At 51.0% G+C, this 20345-nt stretch overlaps 1 protein-coding gene across 1 annotated transcript; it reads left to right on the forward strand.

Moving 5' to 3' along the window:
• Positions 1 to 424: 424 nt before the first annotated feature.
• On the forward strand, positions 425 to 19470 carry dhx30 (DEAH (Asp-Glu-Ala-His) box helicase 30; the record flags this gene model as incomplete). The annotated part of the gene is made up of 20 exons (XM_080521581.1): positions 425 to 505; positions 579 to 802; positions 902 to 1033; positions 2047 to 2157; positions 2621 to 2823; positions 3022 to 3171; positions 3543 to 3695; positions 4211 to 4678; positions 8182 to 8574; positions 10222 to 10294; positions 10377 to 10481; positions 12463 to 12638; positions 13137 to 13343; positions 13928 to 14009; positions 14093 to 14286; positions 15526 to 15685; positions 16592 to 16746; positions 17381 to 17481; positions 18234 to 18373; positions 18454 to 19470. Coding segments are annotated over 20 exons (3583 nt in total), but the record flags the coding sequence as incomplete, so codon positions are not given.
• Between the last annotated feature and the right edge of the window lie 875 nt (positions 19471 to 20345).

Below are 20345 nucleotides of genomic sequence, written 5' to 3' on the forward strand. Positions count from 1 at the left end.
ATTTGCAGTTGTGTTTTTGAATTTGCAGTTGTGTTTTTGAATTTGCAGTTGTGTTTTTGAATTTGCAGTTGTGTTTTTGAATTTGCAGTTGTGTTTTTGAACTTACAGTTGTGTTTTTGAATTTGCAGTTGTGTTTTTGAATTTGCAGTTGTGTTTTTGAATTTGCAGTTGTGTTTTTCAATTTGCAGTTGTGTTTTTTGAATTTGCAGTTGTGTTTTTGAATTTGCAGTTGTGATTTTCAATTTGCAGTTGTGTTTTTGAATTTACAGTTGTGTTTTTGAATTTGCAGTTGTGTTTTTCAATTTGCAGTTGTGTTTTTGAATTTGCAGTTGTGTTTTTCAATTTGCAGTTGTGTTTTTCAATTTGCAGTTGTGTTTTTCAATTTGTTGTGTTTAGTGATTTGTTGTTGTGTTTTGCACTTCAGGGCCACCGTAGAAACTGGACCTGAAGAGGCTCCAGAGCGAAGGTCCGCCTCAGCAGCGCGTCAGCAGCGCGTCAGCAGCGCGTCAGCTCCCTCTAGTGGCGAGCGGCGGGTTTAACAACCATTACGTGTTTGACGGTGCAGTTCCCCTCCGCAGCAGCGGGGGCGCTGTGAGACGAGGCCCCGCCCTCCAGCGGAAGCGCCGGTCGGTCCAACATGGCGCTCCGCGGAGTGTTGCTCACGCGTCTCCAGGCTCTCCGCCCTCCGCCGCCGCTCCCCGCGGCTCGCAGCGCCTGCTGTGGCGCCTGGAGCTGCGCTGGTCCGGCGGCAAGGCCCGGAGCTCCCCGCGGCCCGGAGCCGCTCCTCCGCGGGCGGCAGGAGGTGAGGGAGGCCGGCAGAGGGCACCGGCTGGTCCGGGACACAGCAGCTTCATAACACCTCTTCTATCATTCCCCCCCCCCCCGTGCTTTACGGTTCCAGATGAGTCCAGCCTCCTGCGGCAGTTCCCGAACCCCCAAAGGCCTCCTGAACGACACCGTGTCCCGGTCCCTGGGGGGCCGCGACCTGGCCCACCTCATCCGGTACAGCTGCACCGAGCAGGCCGGCGTCAAGGTCAGTGTCCCCGGGGGGTGGAGGGGGGGTGGAGGACCGGAGGACCGGGGGTGGAGGGGGGGGTTGTCTCATGTTTTCATTTATTGTTCTTCCTCCTCAGTTCTACAAAATTAGTGTGAGAAGATTTTACTTGTTATCGGTTTTCTGCTTCAGGATGTTTCCTCCTGATCTATGCTGGTAGAACCATGATCTACACTGGTAGAACCATGATCTACACTGGTAGAACCATGATCTACACTGGTAGAACCATGATCTACACTGGTAGAACCATGATCTACTGATCTACACTGGTAGAACCATGATCTACACTGGTAGAACCATGATCTACTGATCTACACTGGTAGAACCATGATCTACTGATCTACACTGGTAGAACCATGATCTACACTGGTAGAACCATGATCTACACTGGTAGAACCATAATCTACACTGGTAGAACCATGATCTACTGATCTACACTGGTAGAACCATGATCTACACTGGTAGAACCATGATCTACACTGGTAGAACCATGATCTACACTGGTAGAATCTACTGATCTATACTGGTAGACTCTCCTGATCTACACTGGTAGAACCATGAACGTCCTGATATCTACACTTTAGCACCGACGGTCTCGTCTTTATTCCAGCGATGTCGTTTTGTCAACGTTCCGTAGTTTGTTGTTTCTGGATTTGACGACGCTCAGGTTCAGTGTCGCTGTTTGAGTTTTGCTGTGACCAGATGTGTAACGGTAGAAGCTTGTGGGCTCGGTGCCTCTGGGACTCGGTGCCTCTGGGACTCGGTGCCTCTGGACTCGCTGCTGCCCCCTACAGTCCAGACGCTCCACTACAGGAAGGTTTCAGATTTCATGCTAGTTTCGTCCTACAGCCTGGGGTTTGCTGCTGCTGCAGCGCCGCCGGGGGTCCGGCCCGCTCAGGCCTGCAGTACCACTTGGTACCAGCAGGTGGTGTGTGGAGTCAGAGACGGGACGTGTCCCACTCTGATGCAGTGCTGCTTGTCGTTGTGTGCAGAGGGCCACGGTGACCCTGCTGTGGCCCTGCAGGATCCAGGAGGACGGCTACGCCCCCAGGAAGGCCGACGCCGAGCGCTTCGCCGCCGCCGCCGCCTGCCTGAGGCTCAGGGTAAGACCCTATCACAATTCAGTTTTCTACCCCTACCCCTTAGCCCTACCCCTTAGCCCTCCGCTCTGTGCACTAGGGACATGGGACACCCCTTAGACTCTCGTGAACGTGCAATTCAAAGGTGTAGGGCTAAGGGGAAGGGATAAGGGGTAGGGCTAAGGGGAAGGGCTAAGGGGAAGGGCTAAGGGGAAGGGGTAAAGGGTAGGGCTAAGGGGAAGGGGTTGGGCTAAGGGAAAGAGGTAAGGGGTAGGGCTAATGGGAAGGGGTAAGGGGAAGGGCAACGGGGTAGAGGTAAGGGGTAGAGTAAATGGTAGGGCTAAGGGGTAGAGGTAAGGGGTAGAGTAAAGGGTAGGGCTAAGGGGTAGAGGTAAGGGGTAGGGCTAAGGGGTAGAGGTAAGGGAAGGGGTAGGGCTAAGGGGTAGAATTGGGACCGTCCCGGTATTGACTCCCCTCTGCCCTCCAGGACCTGGGGGTGATCGGCCCCGACAACCAGCCCCCCGGGGGGAGGGCGTCCAGGGCGAGGGGGGCCCCCGCCCCGCCCCCAGACAGACTCCAGGAGAAGAAGAAGAAGAAGACGGCCGGGTGTCTGAAGCTCTCGCTACCTTCTCTCAACCCAAAGCTCTGCTGAGCAGGGTGGTGCAGGCCGCCGCCCCCTGCAGGCCCGGGGTGGGTCCTTCAACACAACTTTATTGATACGGGTCCTTCAACACAACTTTATTGATACAAACTGTTGAACTGCAGACGATCCAGACGAACAACTGCAAGATTAAACCAGGAAAAACAATCTGTCCTCCTCCTCCTCTTCTTCCTCCTCCTCCTCCTCCACCTCCTCTCCTCCTCCTCCTCCTCTCCTCCTGCTCCCAGGAGGTGCTCCAGTTCAGGACTACAGGAGGGAGGGTAAAACGATGTGAACTGACTGTCAGGTTTCCAGAGGAAATGACGTTTGTGGGGCTAGCTAGCGGCCGCGTGGCGGCGGAGCGACGAGCCGCGGCGCTAGCCTGCCTGAAGCTGAAGGTGAGCAGAAGAACGTTTTATTCTGTCATTCATCATGTTTCCTTTTCATTAGGCTTTGAATAATAACATATTATTATAATAATGTTACTTTTTACATCATTTCTGTATTTTTGCTTTTATGTCACCTTGTGACTTATTGTTTCATCTTTGTTGTTTATTAAATGTTTATTCAGAACGTGACTCATGTTGTAAATAAGAGAATGTCGACGTCGCTGAACTGAATCGGGAAGCTTTTAACTTGAAAATCCTCCACATTTCCTGAGGACTTGTTAAGTGTTGCTTTGTCTATGTCTTGCCTTTGATCTCCGGGTCGCCATGCGGGATGTCACCTGAGTGTCGACGGTGCTTCACCTGTGTGTCGCTGCTTTCAGGAGTTGGAGCTGCTGGACAAGAACAACCAGCCTCTGACCCACGCCGAGTATCACCGGGAGGAGGTGAGGCAGGCCGGGGAGAGCCACCGCCAGCCGCTGCTGCTGGAGCTCTCTCAAGACCTGCAGCGCTGCATGAGAGAGCACCTCACTCAGGTGAGAGAGAGCAGCGAGAGAGCACCTCACTCAGGGGAGAGAGAGCAGCGAGAGAGCACCTCACTCAGGGGAGAGAGAGCAGCGAGAGAGCACCTCACTCAGGTGAGAGAGAGCAGCGAGAGAGCACCTCACTCAGGGGAGAGAGAGCAGCGAGAGAGCACCTCACTCAGGTGAGAGAGAGCAGCGAGAGAGCACCTCACTCAGGGGAGAGAGAGCAGCGAGAGAGCACCTCACTCAGGTGAGAGAGAGCAGTGAGAGAGCACCTCACTCAGGTGAGAGAGAGCACCTCACTCAGGGGAGAGAGAGCCTCACACAGGTGAGAGAGAGCAGTGAGAGAGCAGCTCACACAGGTGAGAGAGAGCCTCACTCAGGGGAGAGAGAGCAGTGAGAGAGTAGCTCACACAGGTGAGAGAGAGCCCCTCACTCAGGTGAGGGAGAGCAGTGAGAGAGAGCCCCTCACTCAGGTGAGGGAGAGCACGTCGTCACAGTTCCTCAGGTCTTGTGTTTCCTCTCAGTATCCGGCGGCGACAGAAGTGCAGAAGCTGTTGGAGGAGGAGACGAGGGGACAGCAGACGAGGGGACAGGAGACGACGGAGGAGGACGAGGAGGAGCTGATGGACGCCATCACGGGCCGGCCCTACCGTCCTCTCTCCGACCAGGAAGCGCGGCGTCTCAGCGCCCGGCTGCAGGAGCGGTGGGACCGGGCCGACCCGGGTCTGGACCCGGAGCTGCCGGTGGACTCCCACCGCCAGCGTCTGTCCTCCGCCCTGTCCTCCAGCAGGGTCCTGGTGGTCTCCGGGGAGACGGGCTGCGGGAAGACCACGAGGATCCCTCGCTTCCTGCTGGAGGAGCAGGTGAGGGGCGGCGGCGGCGCCCACTGCAACGTCCTGGTGACGCAACCGCGGCGCATCAGCGCCGTGTCGGTGGCTCAACGGGTGTCCCAGGAGGTCGGTCCCTCGCTGAGGACGTCTGTGGGGTACCAGGTACCGTCTGCCGTCTCTCGTCTCTGCTGTCTGTCCTCTGTCGTCTGTTGTCTTTGGTCTCTATTGTCTGTCCTCTGTCATCTGTTGTCTTTTGTCTCTTGTCTCTGTTGTCTGTCCTCTGTCGTCTGTTGTCTTTGGTCTCTTGTCTCTGTTGTCTGTCCTCTGTCGTCTTTTGTCTCTCGTCTCTGTCATCTGTCATCTTTTGTCCTTTGTCTCGCTTGTCTCTGTCGTCTCTTGTCTTTTGTCTCTGTAGTCTTTTGTCTCTCATCTCTGTCGTGTCTTGTCTCTGTCGTGTCTTGTCTCTCGTCTCTGTCGTGTCTCGTCTCTCGTCTCTCGTGTCTGTCCACATCTAGAACATCTGTCAAGTCCTGTGTTCTCCTCACATCTGGAGAACAGCTGGTTTCAGGTCTTCAGAGTTCAGATGATCAGTGAGACGACGGCGCCTCCTGCAGGTCGCAGGGCGTCGTCGCACTGCAGCTGTTTGTGTTTCCTTCTTAGTACGCAAATGTGTTTGGATAACGTTTGTTGTTTGTTTAGATAATGTTTTGTTTGGATAAAATTTGTTGTTTGTACAATGTTGTTGTTTACCGTCTGGTCTTGTTGTTTGTATGATGTTGTTGTTTACCGTCTGGTCTTGTTGTTTGTATGATGTTGTTGTTTACCGTCTGGTCTTGTTGTTTGTATGAGGTTGTTGTTTACCGTCTGGTCTTGTTGTTTACCGTCTGGTCTTGTTGTTTGTATGATGTTGTTGTTTACCGTCTGGTCTTGTTGTTTACCGTCTGGTCTTGTTGTTTGTATAATGTTGTTGTTTACCGTCTGGTCTTGTTGTTTGTACAATGTTGTTGTTTACCGTCTGGTCTTGTTGTTTGTATGATGTTGTTGTTTACCGTCTGGTCTTGTTGTTTGTATGATGTTGTTGTTTACCGTCTGGTCTTGTTGTTTGTATGAGGTTGTTGTTTACCGTCTGGTCTTGTTGTTTACCGTCTGGTCTTGTTGTTTGTATGATGTTGTTTACCGTCTGGTCTTGTTGTTTACCGTCTGGTCTTGTTGTTTGTATAATGTTGTTGTTTACCGTCTGGTCTTGTTGTTTGTACAATGTTGTTGTTTACCGTCTGGTCTTGTTGTTTGTATGATGTTGTTGTTTACCGTCTGGTCTTGTTGTTTGTATGATGTTGTTGTTTACCGTCTGGTCTTGTTGTTTGTATGAGGTTGTTGTTTACCGTCTGGTCTTGTTGTTTACCGTCTGGTCTTGTTGTTTGTATGATGTTGTTGTTTACCGTCTGGTCTTGTTGTTTACCGTCTGGTCTTGTTGTTTGTATAATGTTTGTGTTTACCGTCTGGTCTTGTTGTTTGTATAATATTGTTGTTTACCGTCTGGTCTTGTTGTTTGTATAATGTTGTTGTTTACCGTCTGGTCTTGTTGTTTGTATAATATTGTTGTTTACCGTCTGGTCTTGTTATTGTTTACCGTCTGGTCTTGTTGTTTACCGTCTGGTCTTTTTGTTTGTATGATGTTGTTGTTTACCGTCTGGTCTTGTTGTTTGTATAATGTTGTTGTTTACCGTCTGGTCTTGTTGTTTGTATGATGTTGTTGTTTACCATCTGGTCTTGTTGTTTGTATGATGTTGTTGTTTACCGTCTGGTCTTGTTGTTTACCGTCTGGTCTTGTTGTTTGTATAATGTTGTTGTTTACCGTCTGGTCTTGTTGTTTGTACAATGTTGTTGTTTACCGTCTGGTCTTGTTGTTTGTATGATGTTGTTGTTTACCGTCTGGTCTTGTTGTTTGTATGATGTTGTTGTTTACCGTCTGGTCTTGTTGTTTGTATGAGGTTGTTGTTTACCGTCTGGTCTTGTTGTTTACCGTCTGGTCTTGTTGTTTGTATGATGTTGTTTACCGTCTGGTCTTGTTGTTTACCGTCTGGTCTTGTTGTTTGTATAATGTTGTTGTTTACCGTCTGGTCTTGTTGTTTGTACAATGTTGTTGTTTACCGTCTGGTCTTGTTGTTTGTATGATGTTGTTGTTTACCGTCTGGTCTTGTTGTTTGTATGATGTTGTTGTTTACCGTCTGGTCTTGTTGTTTGTATGAGGTTGTTGTTTACCGTCTGGTCTTGTTGTTTACCGTCTGGTCTTGTTGTTTGTATGATGTTGTTGTTTACCGTCTGGTCTTGTTGTTTACCGTCTGGTCTTGTTGTTTGTATAATGTTTGTGTTTACCGTCTGGTCTTGTTGTTTGTATAATATTGTTGTTTACCGTCTGGTCTTGTTGTTTGTATAATGTTGTTGTTTACCGTCTGGTCTTGTTGTTTGTATAATATTGTTGTTTACCGTCTGGTCTTGTTATTGTTTACCGTCTGGTCTTGTTGTTTACCGTCTGGTCTTTTTGTTTGTATGATGTTGTTGTTTACCGTCTGGTCTTGTTGTTTGTATAATGTTGTTGTTTACCGTCTGGTCTTGTTGTTTGTATGATGTTGTTGTTTACCATCTGGTCTTGTTGTTTGTATGATGTTGTTGTTTACCGTCTGGTCTTGTTGTTTGTATAATGTTGTTGTTTACCGTCTGGTCTTGTTGTTTGTATAATATTGTTGTTTACCGTCTGGTCTTGTTATTGTTTACCGTCTGGTCTTGTTGTTTACCGTCTGGTCTTGTTTACCGTCTGGTCTTTTTGTTTGTATGATGTTGTTGTTTACCGTCTGGTCTTGTTGTTTGTATGATATTGTTGTTTACCATCTGGTCTTGTTGTTTGTATGATGTTGTTGTTTACCGTCTGGTCTTGTTGTTTGTATGATGTTGTTGTTTACCGTCTGGTCTTGTTGTTTACCGTCTGGTCTTTTTGTTTGTATCGTGTTGTTGTTTACCGTCTGGTCTTGTTGTTTGTCTGATGTTGTTGTTTACCGTCTGGTCTTGTTGTTTGTATGTTTTGTTGTTTGTATGATGTTGTTGTTTACCGTCTGGTCTCGTTGTTTGTCTGATGTTGTTGTTTACCGTCTGGTCTTGTTGTTTGTATGATGTTGTTGTTTACTGTCTGGTCTTGTTGTTGTTTACCGTCTGGTCTCGTTGTTTGTCTGATGTTGTTGTTTACCGTCTGGTCTTGTTGTTTGTATGATGTTGTTGTTTACCGTCTGGTCTTGTTGTTGTTTACCGTCTGGTCTTGTTGTTTGTATGATGTTGTTGTTTACCGTCTGGTCTTGTTTACCGTCTGGTCTTGTTGTTTGTATGATGTTGTTTACCGTCTGGTCTTGTTGTTTGTATGATGTTGTTTACCGTCTGGTCTTGTTGTTTACCGTCTGGTCTTGTTGTTTGTATGATGTTGTTGTTTACCGTCTGGTCTCGTTGTTGTTTACCGTCTGGTCTTGTTGTTTGTCTGATGTTGTTGTTTACCGTCTGGTCTTGTTGTTTGTATGATGTTGTTGTTTACCTTCTGGTCTTGTTGTTTGTATGATGTTGTTGTTTACCATCTGGTCTTGTTGTTTGTATCATGTTGTTGTTTACCGTCTGGCCCCCAGGTGCGTCTGGAGAGCCGGCCCCCGGCTCACAGTGGGGGGGCCCTCCTGTTCCTGACGGTGGGGGTCCTGCTGAGGAAGCTGCGGGGCAGCGCGGGGCTGCGGGGGGTGAGCCATGTCGTGGTGGACGAGGTGCACGAGCGTGACGTGAACACCGACCTGCTGCTGGCGCTGCTGCGCCGCAGCCTGCAGCTCAACCCGCGGCTGCGCCTGCTGCTCATGAGCGCCAGCGGCGACACGCGGCGCCTGGCGCTCTACTTCGGGGGCTGTCCGGTGCTGCGGGTGCCGGGGGCCATGCACCCCGTGAGGGAGCGCTACCTGGAGGAGGTGCTGGCCCTCATGGGGCGCCCCCCCCCGCCCCCCCCGGAGGAGGAGGAGGCGGAGTCACGCAAACAGGTACCTTCACACACCTTTCAGGAAGAAATCACCTTGTTACAATGGAGAAACCTGCTGCTGATTACCAGTGTTACTGGTTTAACCAGTGTTACCACTTTAACCAGTGTTACCAGTGTTACTGGTTTAACCAGTGTTACCAGTGTTGCTGGTTTAACCAGTGTTACCAGTGTTACCGGTTTAACCAGTGTTACCGGTTTTACCAGTGTTGCCGGTTTAACCAGTTTTACCGGTTTAACCAGTGTTACCAGTGTTCCTGGTTTAACCAGTGTTACTGGTGTAACCAGTGTTGCCGGTTTAACCAGTGTTACCACTTTAACCAGTTTAACCAGTGTTACCAGTTTAACCAGTGTTACCAGTTTTACCAGTGTTACCACTTTAACCAGTTTAATCAGTGTTACCGGTTTAACCAGTGTTACCACTTTAACCAGTTTAACCAGTGTTACCAGTTTAACCAGTGTTACCAGTTTTACCGGTTTAACCAGTGTTACCAGTGTTACCGGTTTAACCAGTGTTACCAGTGTTACTGGCGTAACCAGTGTTACCGGTTTAACCAGTGTTACCACTTTAACCAGTTTAACCAGTGTTACCGGTTTAACCAGTGTTGCCAGTGTTACTGGCGTAACCAGTGTTACCGGTTTAACCAGTGTTACCACTTTAACCAGTTTAACCAGTGTTACCGGTTTAACCAGTGTTACCAGTGTTACTGGCGTAACCAGTGTTACCGGTTTAACCAGTGTTACTGGCGTAACCAGTGTTACCACTTTAACCAGTTTAACCAGTGTTACCGGTTTAACCAGTGTTGCCAGTGTTACTGGCGTAACCAGTGTTACCGGTTTAACCAGTGTTACCACTTTAACCAGTTTAACCAGTGTTACCGGTTTAACCAGTGTTACCAGTGTTACTGGCGTAACCAGTGTTACCGGTTTAACCAGTGTTACCACTTTAACCAGTTTGACCAGTTTTATCAGTTTGACCAGAACAGAAATGAAGAACTCCATTACCTAGCAGGTGTTAGTGGCTGCAGTACCGTGAGGGGACCAGCAGGGGGCGAACCTCCTTCCTGGTCCAGCAGGTGCAGTACCATGAGGGGACCAGCAGGTGTTAGTGGCTGCAGTACCATGAGGGGACCAGCAGGTGTTAGTGGCTGCAGTACCGTGAGGGGACCAGCAGGGGGCGAACCTCCTTCCTGGTCCAGCAGGTGCAGTACCATGAGGGGACCAGCAGGGGGCGAACCTCCTTCCTGGTCCAGTAGGTGCAGTACCGTGAGGGGACCAGCAGGTGTTAGTGGCTGCAGTACCCTGAGGGGACCAGCAGGGGGCGAACCTCCTTCCTGGTCCAGCAGGTGCAGTACCATGAGGGGACCAGCAGGTGTTAGTGGCTGCAGTACCGTGAGGGGACCAGCAGGGGGCGAACCTCCTTCCTGGTCCAGCAGGTGCAGTACCGTGAGGGGACCAGCAGGGGGCGAACCTCTGAACCTCGTGTCTCTAAATAAAATGTGGAACTCCTCCATAGTTTCTCTCTCGTTCCTCCTGAGGCCCAATAAAAGCAGGAGCAACGTTCATCCTGCCGCTCCGTTCTCTCTGATTGGCTGATGACAGAAAGGGGGCGTGGCCAGTCCAGTAAAGCCTACCTCCCTCACTGTGTCAGGCAGGAGCAGCCGATCCAGATCTGGATCTCGTCGCCGACGTCATCGAGCACATCGACCGACACGGAGAGCCGGGTAACGTCTCGCACTGTAACGGGCCCCTGACCGGGTGGGCGTGGCCTCCTCCGCCCTGACTCCGCCCCCTGACCCCCCCCAGGTGCAGTGCTGTGCTTCCTGCCTGGCTGGCAGGACATCAGAGCCGTTCAGGACAAGCTGGAGGCCAAAGCACATTTTACCTGTGGCTCCCAGGTGATCCTGCCCCGTGAGTTCAGCCTCCACCTCCTCCTACACCTCCTCCTACACCTCCTCCTACACCTACACCTCCTCCTACACCTCCTCCTACACCTCCTCCTACACCTACACCTCCTCCTACACCTCCTCCTCCACCTACACCTCCTCCTACACCTCCTCCTACACCTACACCTCCTCCTCCACCTACACCTCCTCCTACACCTCCTCCTCCACCTACACCTCCTCCTCCACCTACACCTCCTCCTACACCTCCTCCTACACCTACACCTCCTCCTCCACCTCCTCCTCCACCTACACCTCCTCCTCCACCTACACCTACACCTCCTCCTACACCTCCTCCTCCTACACCTCCTCCTACACCTACACCTCTACACCTACACCTCCTCCTCCACCTACACCTCCTCCTCCACCTACACCTACACCTCCTCCTACACCTACACCTACACCTCCTCCTACACCTACACCTACACCTCTACACCTACACCTCCTCCTCCACCTACACCTCCACCACCACCTCCTCCTACACCTACACCTCCTCCTACACCTCCTCCTCCACCTACACCTTCATTCCACCACCTCCTCCGCCACCTACACCTCCATTCCACCACCTCCTCCTACACCTACACCACCTCCTCCTACACCTACACCTACACCTCCTCCTCCACCTACACCTACACCTCCTCCTCCTCCACCTACACCTCCATTCCACCACCACCTCCTCCACCTACACCTACACCTCCTCCTACACCTACACCTCCTCCTCCTCCACCTACACCTCCTCCTACACCTACACCTCCTCCTCCACCTCCATTCCACCACCTCCTCCTACACCTACACCACCTCCTCCTACACCTACACCTACACCTCCTCCTCCACCTACACCTCCACCTCCTCCTCCTCCACCTACACCTCCATTCCACCACCACCTCCTCCACCTACACCTACACCTCCTCCTACACCTCCTCCTACACCTACACCTCCTCCTCCTCCACCTACACCTCCTCCTACACCTACACCTCCTCCTCCTCCTCCTCCACCTACACCTCCATTCCTCCTCCTCCACCTACACCTACACCTCCTCCTCCTCCTCCTCCACCTACACCTCCATTCCACCTCCACCTCCTACACCTCCTCCTCCACCTACACCTCCTCCTACACCTACACCTCCTCCTACACCTACACCTACACCTCCTCCTCCACCTACACCTCCACCTACACCTCTGTTCAGAACTACGTCGCTTCAACAACTTCACTTTCTTCTTCTAAATGGGTGGAGTACATAATATAAGGTCTACGTCAGGGCCACACAGCTTCTTTATAAAACGAGCAAGTCAAAGTGATCCGCCCTACAGAAATGCAGAACATATATTTATTTTCCAATATATTGAGGATTCTTTATATGTACAATGTATAACGATGGACCTTGCAAAGCCGTACGAGCCAATATTGTGCAACACGACAGAATTAAATATGAACATTTGTTGTAATGACCTGAGTTTACTCTGATTACCTTCGTTGGTATGGCGACGGGCAGACGAGACAAACGCACTTCGGAAATGACATCGTGGAAAAAAACGAGGGCTTCAAATTAGCGGTAACTCGCTGACTAGCTTGTTAGCTTCGCCACACTTAGCGTCGTCGTTTGCGCGTCGACCTGAAGGTCAGAAACGTTCCGCCGTTGGATCGTACTCGTAGTTCGGAAAGGTAAATCAGTTTCATTCCACCAGCGTCTGTTTGTTTTCTAGTGTCATGCGTTCTACTATTACGACCTTTGCGATCGACGTATTGATCACCTCTGGTCTACAACATAAGGGCAGTTTGCTTTATTATGATTACACACTTGTGTGCTCCATTTCTAGCTTTTCAGTCTAAAAGTCACAGAATTTTTTTTCATTTTCTTTAATTTGTTTGAATTGTAATTTTTTATTAGATTAAATTCAATTGGATGTTTAGTTTTGCATGTTGCTGAACATCTTTTTCTTCTGCTGCAGTCCACTCTAGTTTGTCGGTGGCCGACCAGCAGAAGGTGTTCCAGCGCCCCCCGGTGGGCCGCAGGAAGATCGTGCTGGCCACCAACATCGCCGAGACGTCCATCACCATCGACGACATCGTCCACGTGGTGGACACAGGAAGTCACAAGGAGCAGCGCTACGACCCGCGGACCAAGGTCAGAGTTCATCGCCGCTTCACATCAAAAAAGATCAAAGGCAGGAGTTTGATGAGTGTCAGTTCCAGACCGGGTCGTCTGGTCTAGAGGTTCTGGTCTGGGTTTATGGCCCTGCAGGGGAACACGGGGGAGGCGGGGGGGGGGGGGCTGGAACCCCGGCCTTTGGTCTGCCGGTTCCTTTGATCTTGTTTGTCAAAGGACGTGTCAAGACAGCAGGAGACCTGAAAATATTGATTTGAGTAAATGTCACTAAATGCAATGAGCAGCGCCACCAGGTGGCCTCACGCAGGAGCACAGCTGGACCGTGTCCAACTTCCCGGGATTTACAGTCTTTTTTTAAAACTCTCTTTGAGTTATAGATGAAAGGATTTGAGGATGATGGATCGCAGATCTAAACATCAGTGAGGATGATGATGATGATGATGATGATGATGATGGTGATGATGATGGTGGTGGTGATGATGATGATGATGACGATGACGACGACGTGGTCTCCAGGTCTCGTGTCTGGACACGGTGTGGATCTCGCGCTCTAACGTCACTCAGAGGAGAGGACGAGCAGGACGATGTCAGCCCGGACACTCGTACCACCTGTTTCCACGGAAACAGCTGGACGCCATGACACCTTTCCCCGTCGCGGAGATCCTGCGCACGCCCCTGGAGAGTTTGGTGGTCCAGGCCAAGATCCACAGCCCCCACACCACGGTACTCGCTGGTCTCACGTGTCCAGTGATCTAGACCCTCTTCAGGTCCTTTCTTAAGATATATGAGGAAGAAGGAAGCACCGTAGAGCTGCTGCCCTTGTTTGGTGCACGCTGAGTGTCCACAGGAAGTGTCCAGCAGGGACGTCATGACGCTAGCGGAGCGCGCTAGCGTAGCGGGGGACAGTAAGCCTGTAAGGCGCTAAGAGAGGACGCCTGCGAATGTTTGCTGCTTCTCCGTTCATGATGATGGTACTTTGGTCAAATGTGTTATTATTATTATTAACAATTTAAAAAACACTGTTTACACTCGTCGCGTTAGCAGCCAGTGCTAGCCCAGTTAGCAGCCAGTGCTAGCCCAGTTAGGAGCCAGTGCTAGCCCAGTTAGGAGCTAGTGCTAGCCCAGTTAGGAGCCAGTGCTAGCCCAGTTAGGAGCTAGTGCTAGCCCAGTTAGGAGCCAGTGCTAGCCCAGTTAGGAGCTAGTGCTAGCCCAGTTAGCAGTTAGCTGCTCTGTGGACACGCGGTGTGAAAGATGAATTCAGGAGAGGTGACGTGTTTTGATGACGCTGCCCCCCCCCCCCCCCCCAGGCCGTGGACTTCTTACTGCAGGTGTTGGACAGTCCAGACCCTGCAGCTGTGAAAGACGCGGTCCAGAACCTCCAGGACATCGGTGAGCATCTGGGACCCCCCCCCCCCCCGTTCCACCTCCTCCAGGTTCAGGCTTCCATTTCCTCCTGTGTCTCCCCCCGGCAGGCGTCCTGGACGGGGCGGAGACCCTGACCCCCCTCGGCCAGCGGGTGGCCTGCATGTCCTGTGACCCCCGTCTGGGGAAGGTCCTGGTCCTCAGCGCCCTGTTCAGGTGCACCTTGCCCATGCTGGCCGTGGTGGCCTGCCTCACCAGAGACCCCTTCCTCAACAGCCTGCAGAACCGGGCGCAGATCAAGAAGGTCCTCAGAATAATCCCAACCTAGAACCTCAACCAGCACAGATTATAGAGCATCTTCCTCCTCTAACACCAGATTATAGAGCATCTTCCTCCTCTAACACCAGATTATAGAGCATCTTCCTCCTCTAACACCAGATTATAGAGCATCTTCCTCCTCTAACACCAGATTGTAGAGCATCTTCCTCCTCTAACACCAGATTATAGAGCATCTTCCTCCTCTAACACCAGATTATAGAGCATCTTCCTCCTCTAACACCAGATTATAGAGCATCTTCCTCTAACACCAGATTATAGAGCATCTTCCTCCTCTAACATCAGATTATAGAGCATCTTCCTCCTCTAACACCAAATTATAGAGCATCTTCCTCCTCTAACATCAGATTATAGAGCATCTTCCTCCTCTAACACCAGATTATAGAGCATCTTCCTCCTCTAACACCAGATTATAGAGCATCTTCCTCCTCAAACACCAGATTATAGAGCATCTTCCTCCTCTAATCCAGATTATAGAGCATATTCCTCATCTAATCCAGATTATAGAGCATATTCCTCTAATCCAGATTATAGAGCATATTCCTCCTCTAACATCAGATTATAGAGCATCTTCATCCTCTAACACCAGATTATAGAGCATCTTCCTCTAATCCAGATTATAGAGCATCTTCCGTCCTCTAACATCAGATTATAGAGCATCTTCCTCCTCTAATCCAGATTATAGAGCATCTTCCTCCTCTAACATCAGATTATAGAGCATCTTCCTCTAATCCAGATTATAGAGCATCTTCCTCCTCTAACATCAGATTATAGAGCATCTTCCTCCTCTAACACCAGATTATAGAGCATCTTCCTCCTCTAACACAGATTATAGAGCATCTTCCTCTAACATCAGATTTTCAAAAACTTGTTCTCAAGATTAACTCCCTGTTTATAATAATCACAGCTAATATGGATGCAAGCTAATGCCACACACACACACACACACACACACACACACACACACACACACACACACACACACACACACACACACACACACTAACAGTTCAGAATAGAGAACGCTCCTCCAGTAAACTGCTAATATTAGCAGCTAATGCTACGGCTAATAGTGAACATGAAGGAAGATGCTCTCCGTCTTCACGTCTAACTAGTATAACTAAACCGCTTCAGTAACTCAGTAACACATCAGTGGTAGTTAGTTGTTGTTGTTGTTGTTGTTGTTGTTGACGGCGCTGCTCCCCAGGCGAAGGCGGCGCTGAGCGGCTCCAGCTGCAGCGACTACCTGGCCTTCAGCCGGGCCGTCCTGGGCTGGAGGACGGTCCAGCAGGACGGGGACCGGGAGGACCGGGACCGCTTCCTGCTGGACTACAGTCTGAACCGGTCCAGCCTCAGGTTCATCAACGGTCAGTGGGACGCTGGACGGACGTCTGGGGTGTGGACGGGGACAACACTGTGTGTGTGTGTGTGTGTGTGTGGACGGGGACAACACTGTGTGTGTGTGTGGACGGGGACAACACTGTGTGTGTGTGTGTGTGTGTGTGTGTGTGTGTGTGTGTGTGTGTGTCTGTGTCTGTGTCTGTGTCTGTGTCTGTGTGTGTGGACGGGGACAACACTGTGTGTGTGTGTGTGTGTGTGTGTGTGTGTGTGTGTGTGTGTGTGTGTGTGTGTGTGTGTGTGTGTGTGTGTGTCTGTGTCTGTGTCTGTGTCTGTGTCTGTGTCTGTGTCTGTGTGTGTGTGTGTGTGTGTGTGTGTGTGTGTGTGTGTGTGTGTGTGTGTGTGTGTGTGTGTGTGTGTGTGTGTGTGTGTGTGTGTGTGTGGACGGGGACAACACTGTGTGTGTGTGTGGACGGGGACAATACTGTGTGTGTGTGTGTGGACGGGGACAATACTGTGTGTGTGTGTGTGGACGGGGACAATACTGTGTGTGTGTGTGTGGACGGGGACAACACTGTGTGTGTGTGTGTGGACGGGGACAACACTGTGTGTGTGTGTGTGTGTGGACGGGGACAACACTGTGTGTGTGTGTGTGTGGACGGGGACAACACTGTGTGTGTGTGTGTGTGTGTGTGTGTGTGTGTGTGTGTGGACGGGGACAACACTGTGTGTGTGTGTGTGTGGACGGGGACAACACTGTGTGTGTGTGTGTGTGTGTGTGTGTGTGTGTGTGTGTGTGTGTGTGTGTGTGTGTGTGTGTGTGTGTGTGTGTGTGTGTGTGTGTGTGTGTGTGTGTGTGTATATTGATGTGTGTGTGTGTCTGTGTGTGTGTGTGTATATTGATGTGTGTGTGTGTGTGTGTGTGTGTGTCTCAGGCCTGGTGTCCCAGTTCAGCCAGGACCTCCACCAGTCCCTCCTCGTCTCCTCCAGATGTGTCCAGAGTGTCTCGTCCGTCTCCAACCAGTTCAGTGAGGAAGAGGAGCTTCTGAAGGCTGTTCTGCTGGGGGGGCTGTACCCCCACCTCATCCAGGTGCTCTTATTGTGAAGCTCACCTCATCCAGGTGCTCTTATTGTGAAGCTCACCTCATCCAGGTGCTCTTATTGTGAAAGTATTGTGAAAGTCACCTCATCCAGGTACACTGCAGCTCTTATTGTGAAAGTCACCTCATCTAGGTGAGGTTACTTTCAAAATAAGAGCTGCAGTGTACCTGCAAAATAAGAGCTGCAGTGTACCTGGACTCTTATTATGAAAGTAACCTCACCCAGGTACACCGCAGCTCTTATTTTGAAAGTAACCTCACCCAGGTACACTGTGCTCTTATTTTGAAAGTAACCTCACCCAGGTGCACTGCGCTCTTATTTTGAAAGTAACCTCACCCAGGTGCACTGCGCTCTTATTTTGAAAGTAACCTCACCCAGGTGCACTGTGCTCTTATTTTGAAAGTAACCTCACCCAGGTGCACTGTGCTCTTATTTTGAAAGTAACCTCACCCAGCTACACTGCAGAAAAGAATTAAAAGAGTAAAAACATCCTCGATATGAAGAAAATCAAATGAACCAACATGAAACCAGGGACACTCAGCTCCGTCTCCGTCTCGTCTCCGTCTCCGTCTCCGTCTCCGTCTCCGTCTCCGTCTCCGTCTCCGTCTCGTCTCCGTCCCCAGGTGAAGAAGGGAGCCGTGACTAAAGGCCGGTTCCGCCCCGACAGCGTGGCCCTCAGGACCGCGGGGGGTCCGGTGCTGCTCCACCGCTCCTCCGTCAACAGGTTGGTGCTGCTCCACCTTCTGGTCCTGCTGACATGAAACCAGCTGGTCTGAACCGACAGGAAGTGAAGCTTCCAAACTAGAATCCCTTCAAATCAAAGCGCTTGGTTAAGATACAAACTAGATCAACTAATTAAACTATAAGAAACCAAATAAACTAGATACACTATAATAAACTAAATAAAGTATCCTGTACCCGTACCGTACCCATACCGTCCCCATACAGTCCCATACCGTACCATACCTGTACCCGTACCGTCCCATACCGTCCCCGTACTGTACCGTACCATACCCATACCGTCCCCGTACTGTACCGTACCATACCCGTACCCATACCGTCCCCATACAGTCCCATACCATACCTGTACCCGTACCGTACCCATACCGTCCCCGTACTGTACCGTACCCATACCGTACCGTACCGTCCCCGTACCCATACGTCCCCGTACTGTACCGTACCGGTACCCTACCCGTACCGGTACCCTACCTGTACCCATACCGTCCCCGTACTGTACCGTACCCTACCCGTACCGGTACCCTACCCATACCGTCCCTGTACCATACCCTCCCGCTCCGCCGCGCCCGTACCCTTTGCGACACGTTGGCGCTAGCTTACTCGCGCTGGTCCCGCCGCGGCTGCTACTGGTCCCGCTGCCGGTTCTCCGGTGACGTCCGGTACCCGACCCCATGTTGTTCCGATCGGGACGTCCCGGCTCCACGCCGACCATCTGCTCTCCCGCCGCCGCCGCCGCAGAGGGACGGTGGAGTTCCCGAGCCGCTGGCTGACATTCTTCGGCGCCGTGAAGTCCAACAACCAGGTCTTCATCCGGGACTCGTCGGCGGTTCCTCCTCTGGCCCTGCTGCTGCTCACCGACTGTGACGTCACCGAGACAGGTAGCGTCCCCCTCCGCCCCCCACCCCCCCCCCCCCCCCCGAGACCCCCGAGACTCAGGTTCCCCCTCCCTCCTCTGCAGCAGTGGACGGGGACATGGTGGACGTGTCCCTCCCGGGACACTCCCTGGTGCGCTGCCGGCTGTCGGTGGAGTCGTGGGAGCTGCTGTGGGGGGTCCGGACCTCCCTCTACGCCATGATGTCCCGGAGGCTCCGCAGCCCCGCCCCCCCCGGGGGGGACGGAGACGGAGACGGAGACCAGGACGGGCGGCTGCTCCGCCTGCTGGTGAAGCTGCTGAACCACACGAGGAGCAGCAGCGCCGCAGCGGCTCCTCGCGGCAACGGCGAGGTGGACTGAGGCCGGCCACTGGGGGGCAGCAGAGGAACCAACTTTAGCTGTTTGTCTTCATCTCACACTGCCCCCCCCTTTTTTTTATTTATTTATTTATTCTTTATTTCTCTCGCTCTCGCCGCCTCGGTCCTTCACTCCGGCGGCCAGAAGACGAGAAAGAAGCGATGAAGCAGGAGACCGTGGAGGAAAACCTCCATCTTCTCTTCATCCTCACCTCTTTCTCTCTTTCTCTCTTTCTCTCTTTCTCTCTTTCTCTCTTTCCATTTCAGGCGTCTTGGAGATGAAAGTGACGGTTCCTCCTCTCTTTCTCTTCTCTTCCTCTTCTCTTTCTCTTCTCTTTCTCTTCTCTTTCTCTTCTCTTTTGCTTCTCTTTCTCTTTCTCTTTCTCTTCTCTTCCTCTTCTCTTTCTCTTCTCTTTTGCTTCTCTTTCTCTTCTCTTTTGCTTCTCTTTCTCTTCCTCTTCCTCTTCCTCTTCTCTTCCTCTTCTCTTTCTCTTCCTCTTCCTCTTCTCTTTCTCTTCCTCTTCCTCTTCTCTTTCTCTTCTCTTTCTCTTCCTCTTCCTCTTCTCTTTCTCTTCTCTTTCTCTTCTCTTCCTCTTCTCTTCCTCTTCTCTTTCTCTTTCTCTTCTCTTTCCTCATCAAATCAACCAGCAGATTCTGAAAACATCAACGTTGCCACAAGACTCTTGCGCTCCTCTGCTGCACTTCTCAGTTTGACCACTAGATGGAGCTCCACTCATCCTGACGGAACCGCCTGTTATTGTCAATAAAGACTTTAAAACTGATGGCAAACAGACCAAACTCTCTTTTTTTTTATTTGCAAAACGTTTGAATGGGAAATTTAACTGGAAGGTGTTTATGAAAGATGAATAAATGTTTATTAAACTGGTAGTTTGACACAGAATTCTTGCAGAAGCATCGACTCCAATAGAAACGGGTTAGAAAAATGTTAAAACACGACAATCTGAGAGAAAACAGCCGCTAAACGGCGCTATTTCCTCTGCTGGGCGGAGCTTCTGACAATAACAGAGTGACATCACGAGTTGTGCACACGCCCAAGTTGTGTTTACATTATGGAGGATCAGAGTTTTGACCACGAAGAGGCTGAATTGAACCAGATTTCATTTCAAACCCAGTGATTGATGAAGAAGACACAGAAGGTGGTTCTGCCATCGGTGACCCCGTCTGGAACATGTTTGAGGAAGCAGAAGACGCTTCGTCCTCCATTCGTCCTCGTCTCCTCGCCTCAGCAGCCGCCACTTTTCACCTTTGAGGCTTTGAGGCTCCTGACTTTTGGCAGAACGACCGGCTTCCTGGATCCAACACGTCCAAGAGCTTGAAGACTGAATCACTGAAGATGTTACTTGATCGTCTACTAGCCGCGCGAGCTAGCAGCTCCCGCTAGCCGCCGAGCTAGCGGCTAGCTGCTCCCGCCGCCCTCCTCCTTTTCTCCTCTCGGTCTCTTCCAGGCTCAATCTTTCATCAAGGCTCATAAAACGCCGACTAAAACTTTGATATTTAAGAGGAAACAAGCCGATATAAACACAACAGATCGAGATCTGCACAACTCGTGACGTCACACATAGGCTCCGCCCACGAAGAAGAAGGATTCCCCCGATTCCCC

Source organism: Blennius ocellaris, assembly GCF_963422515.1.
Source record: "Blennius ocellaris genome assembly, contig: SCAFFOLD_113, whole genome shotgun sequence".
Taxonomy (NCBI): domain Eukaryota; kingdom Metazoa; phylum Chordata; class Actinopteri; order Blenniiformes; family Blenniidae; genus Blennius; species Blennius ocellaris.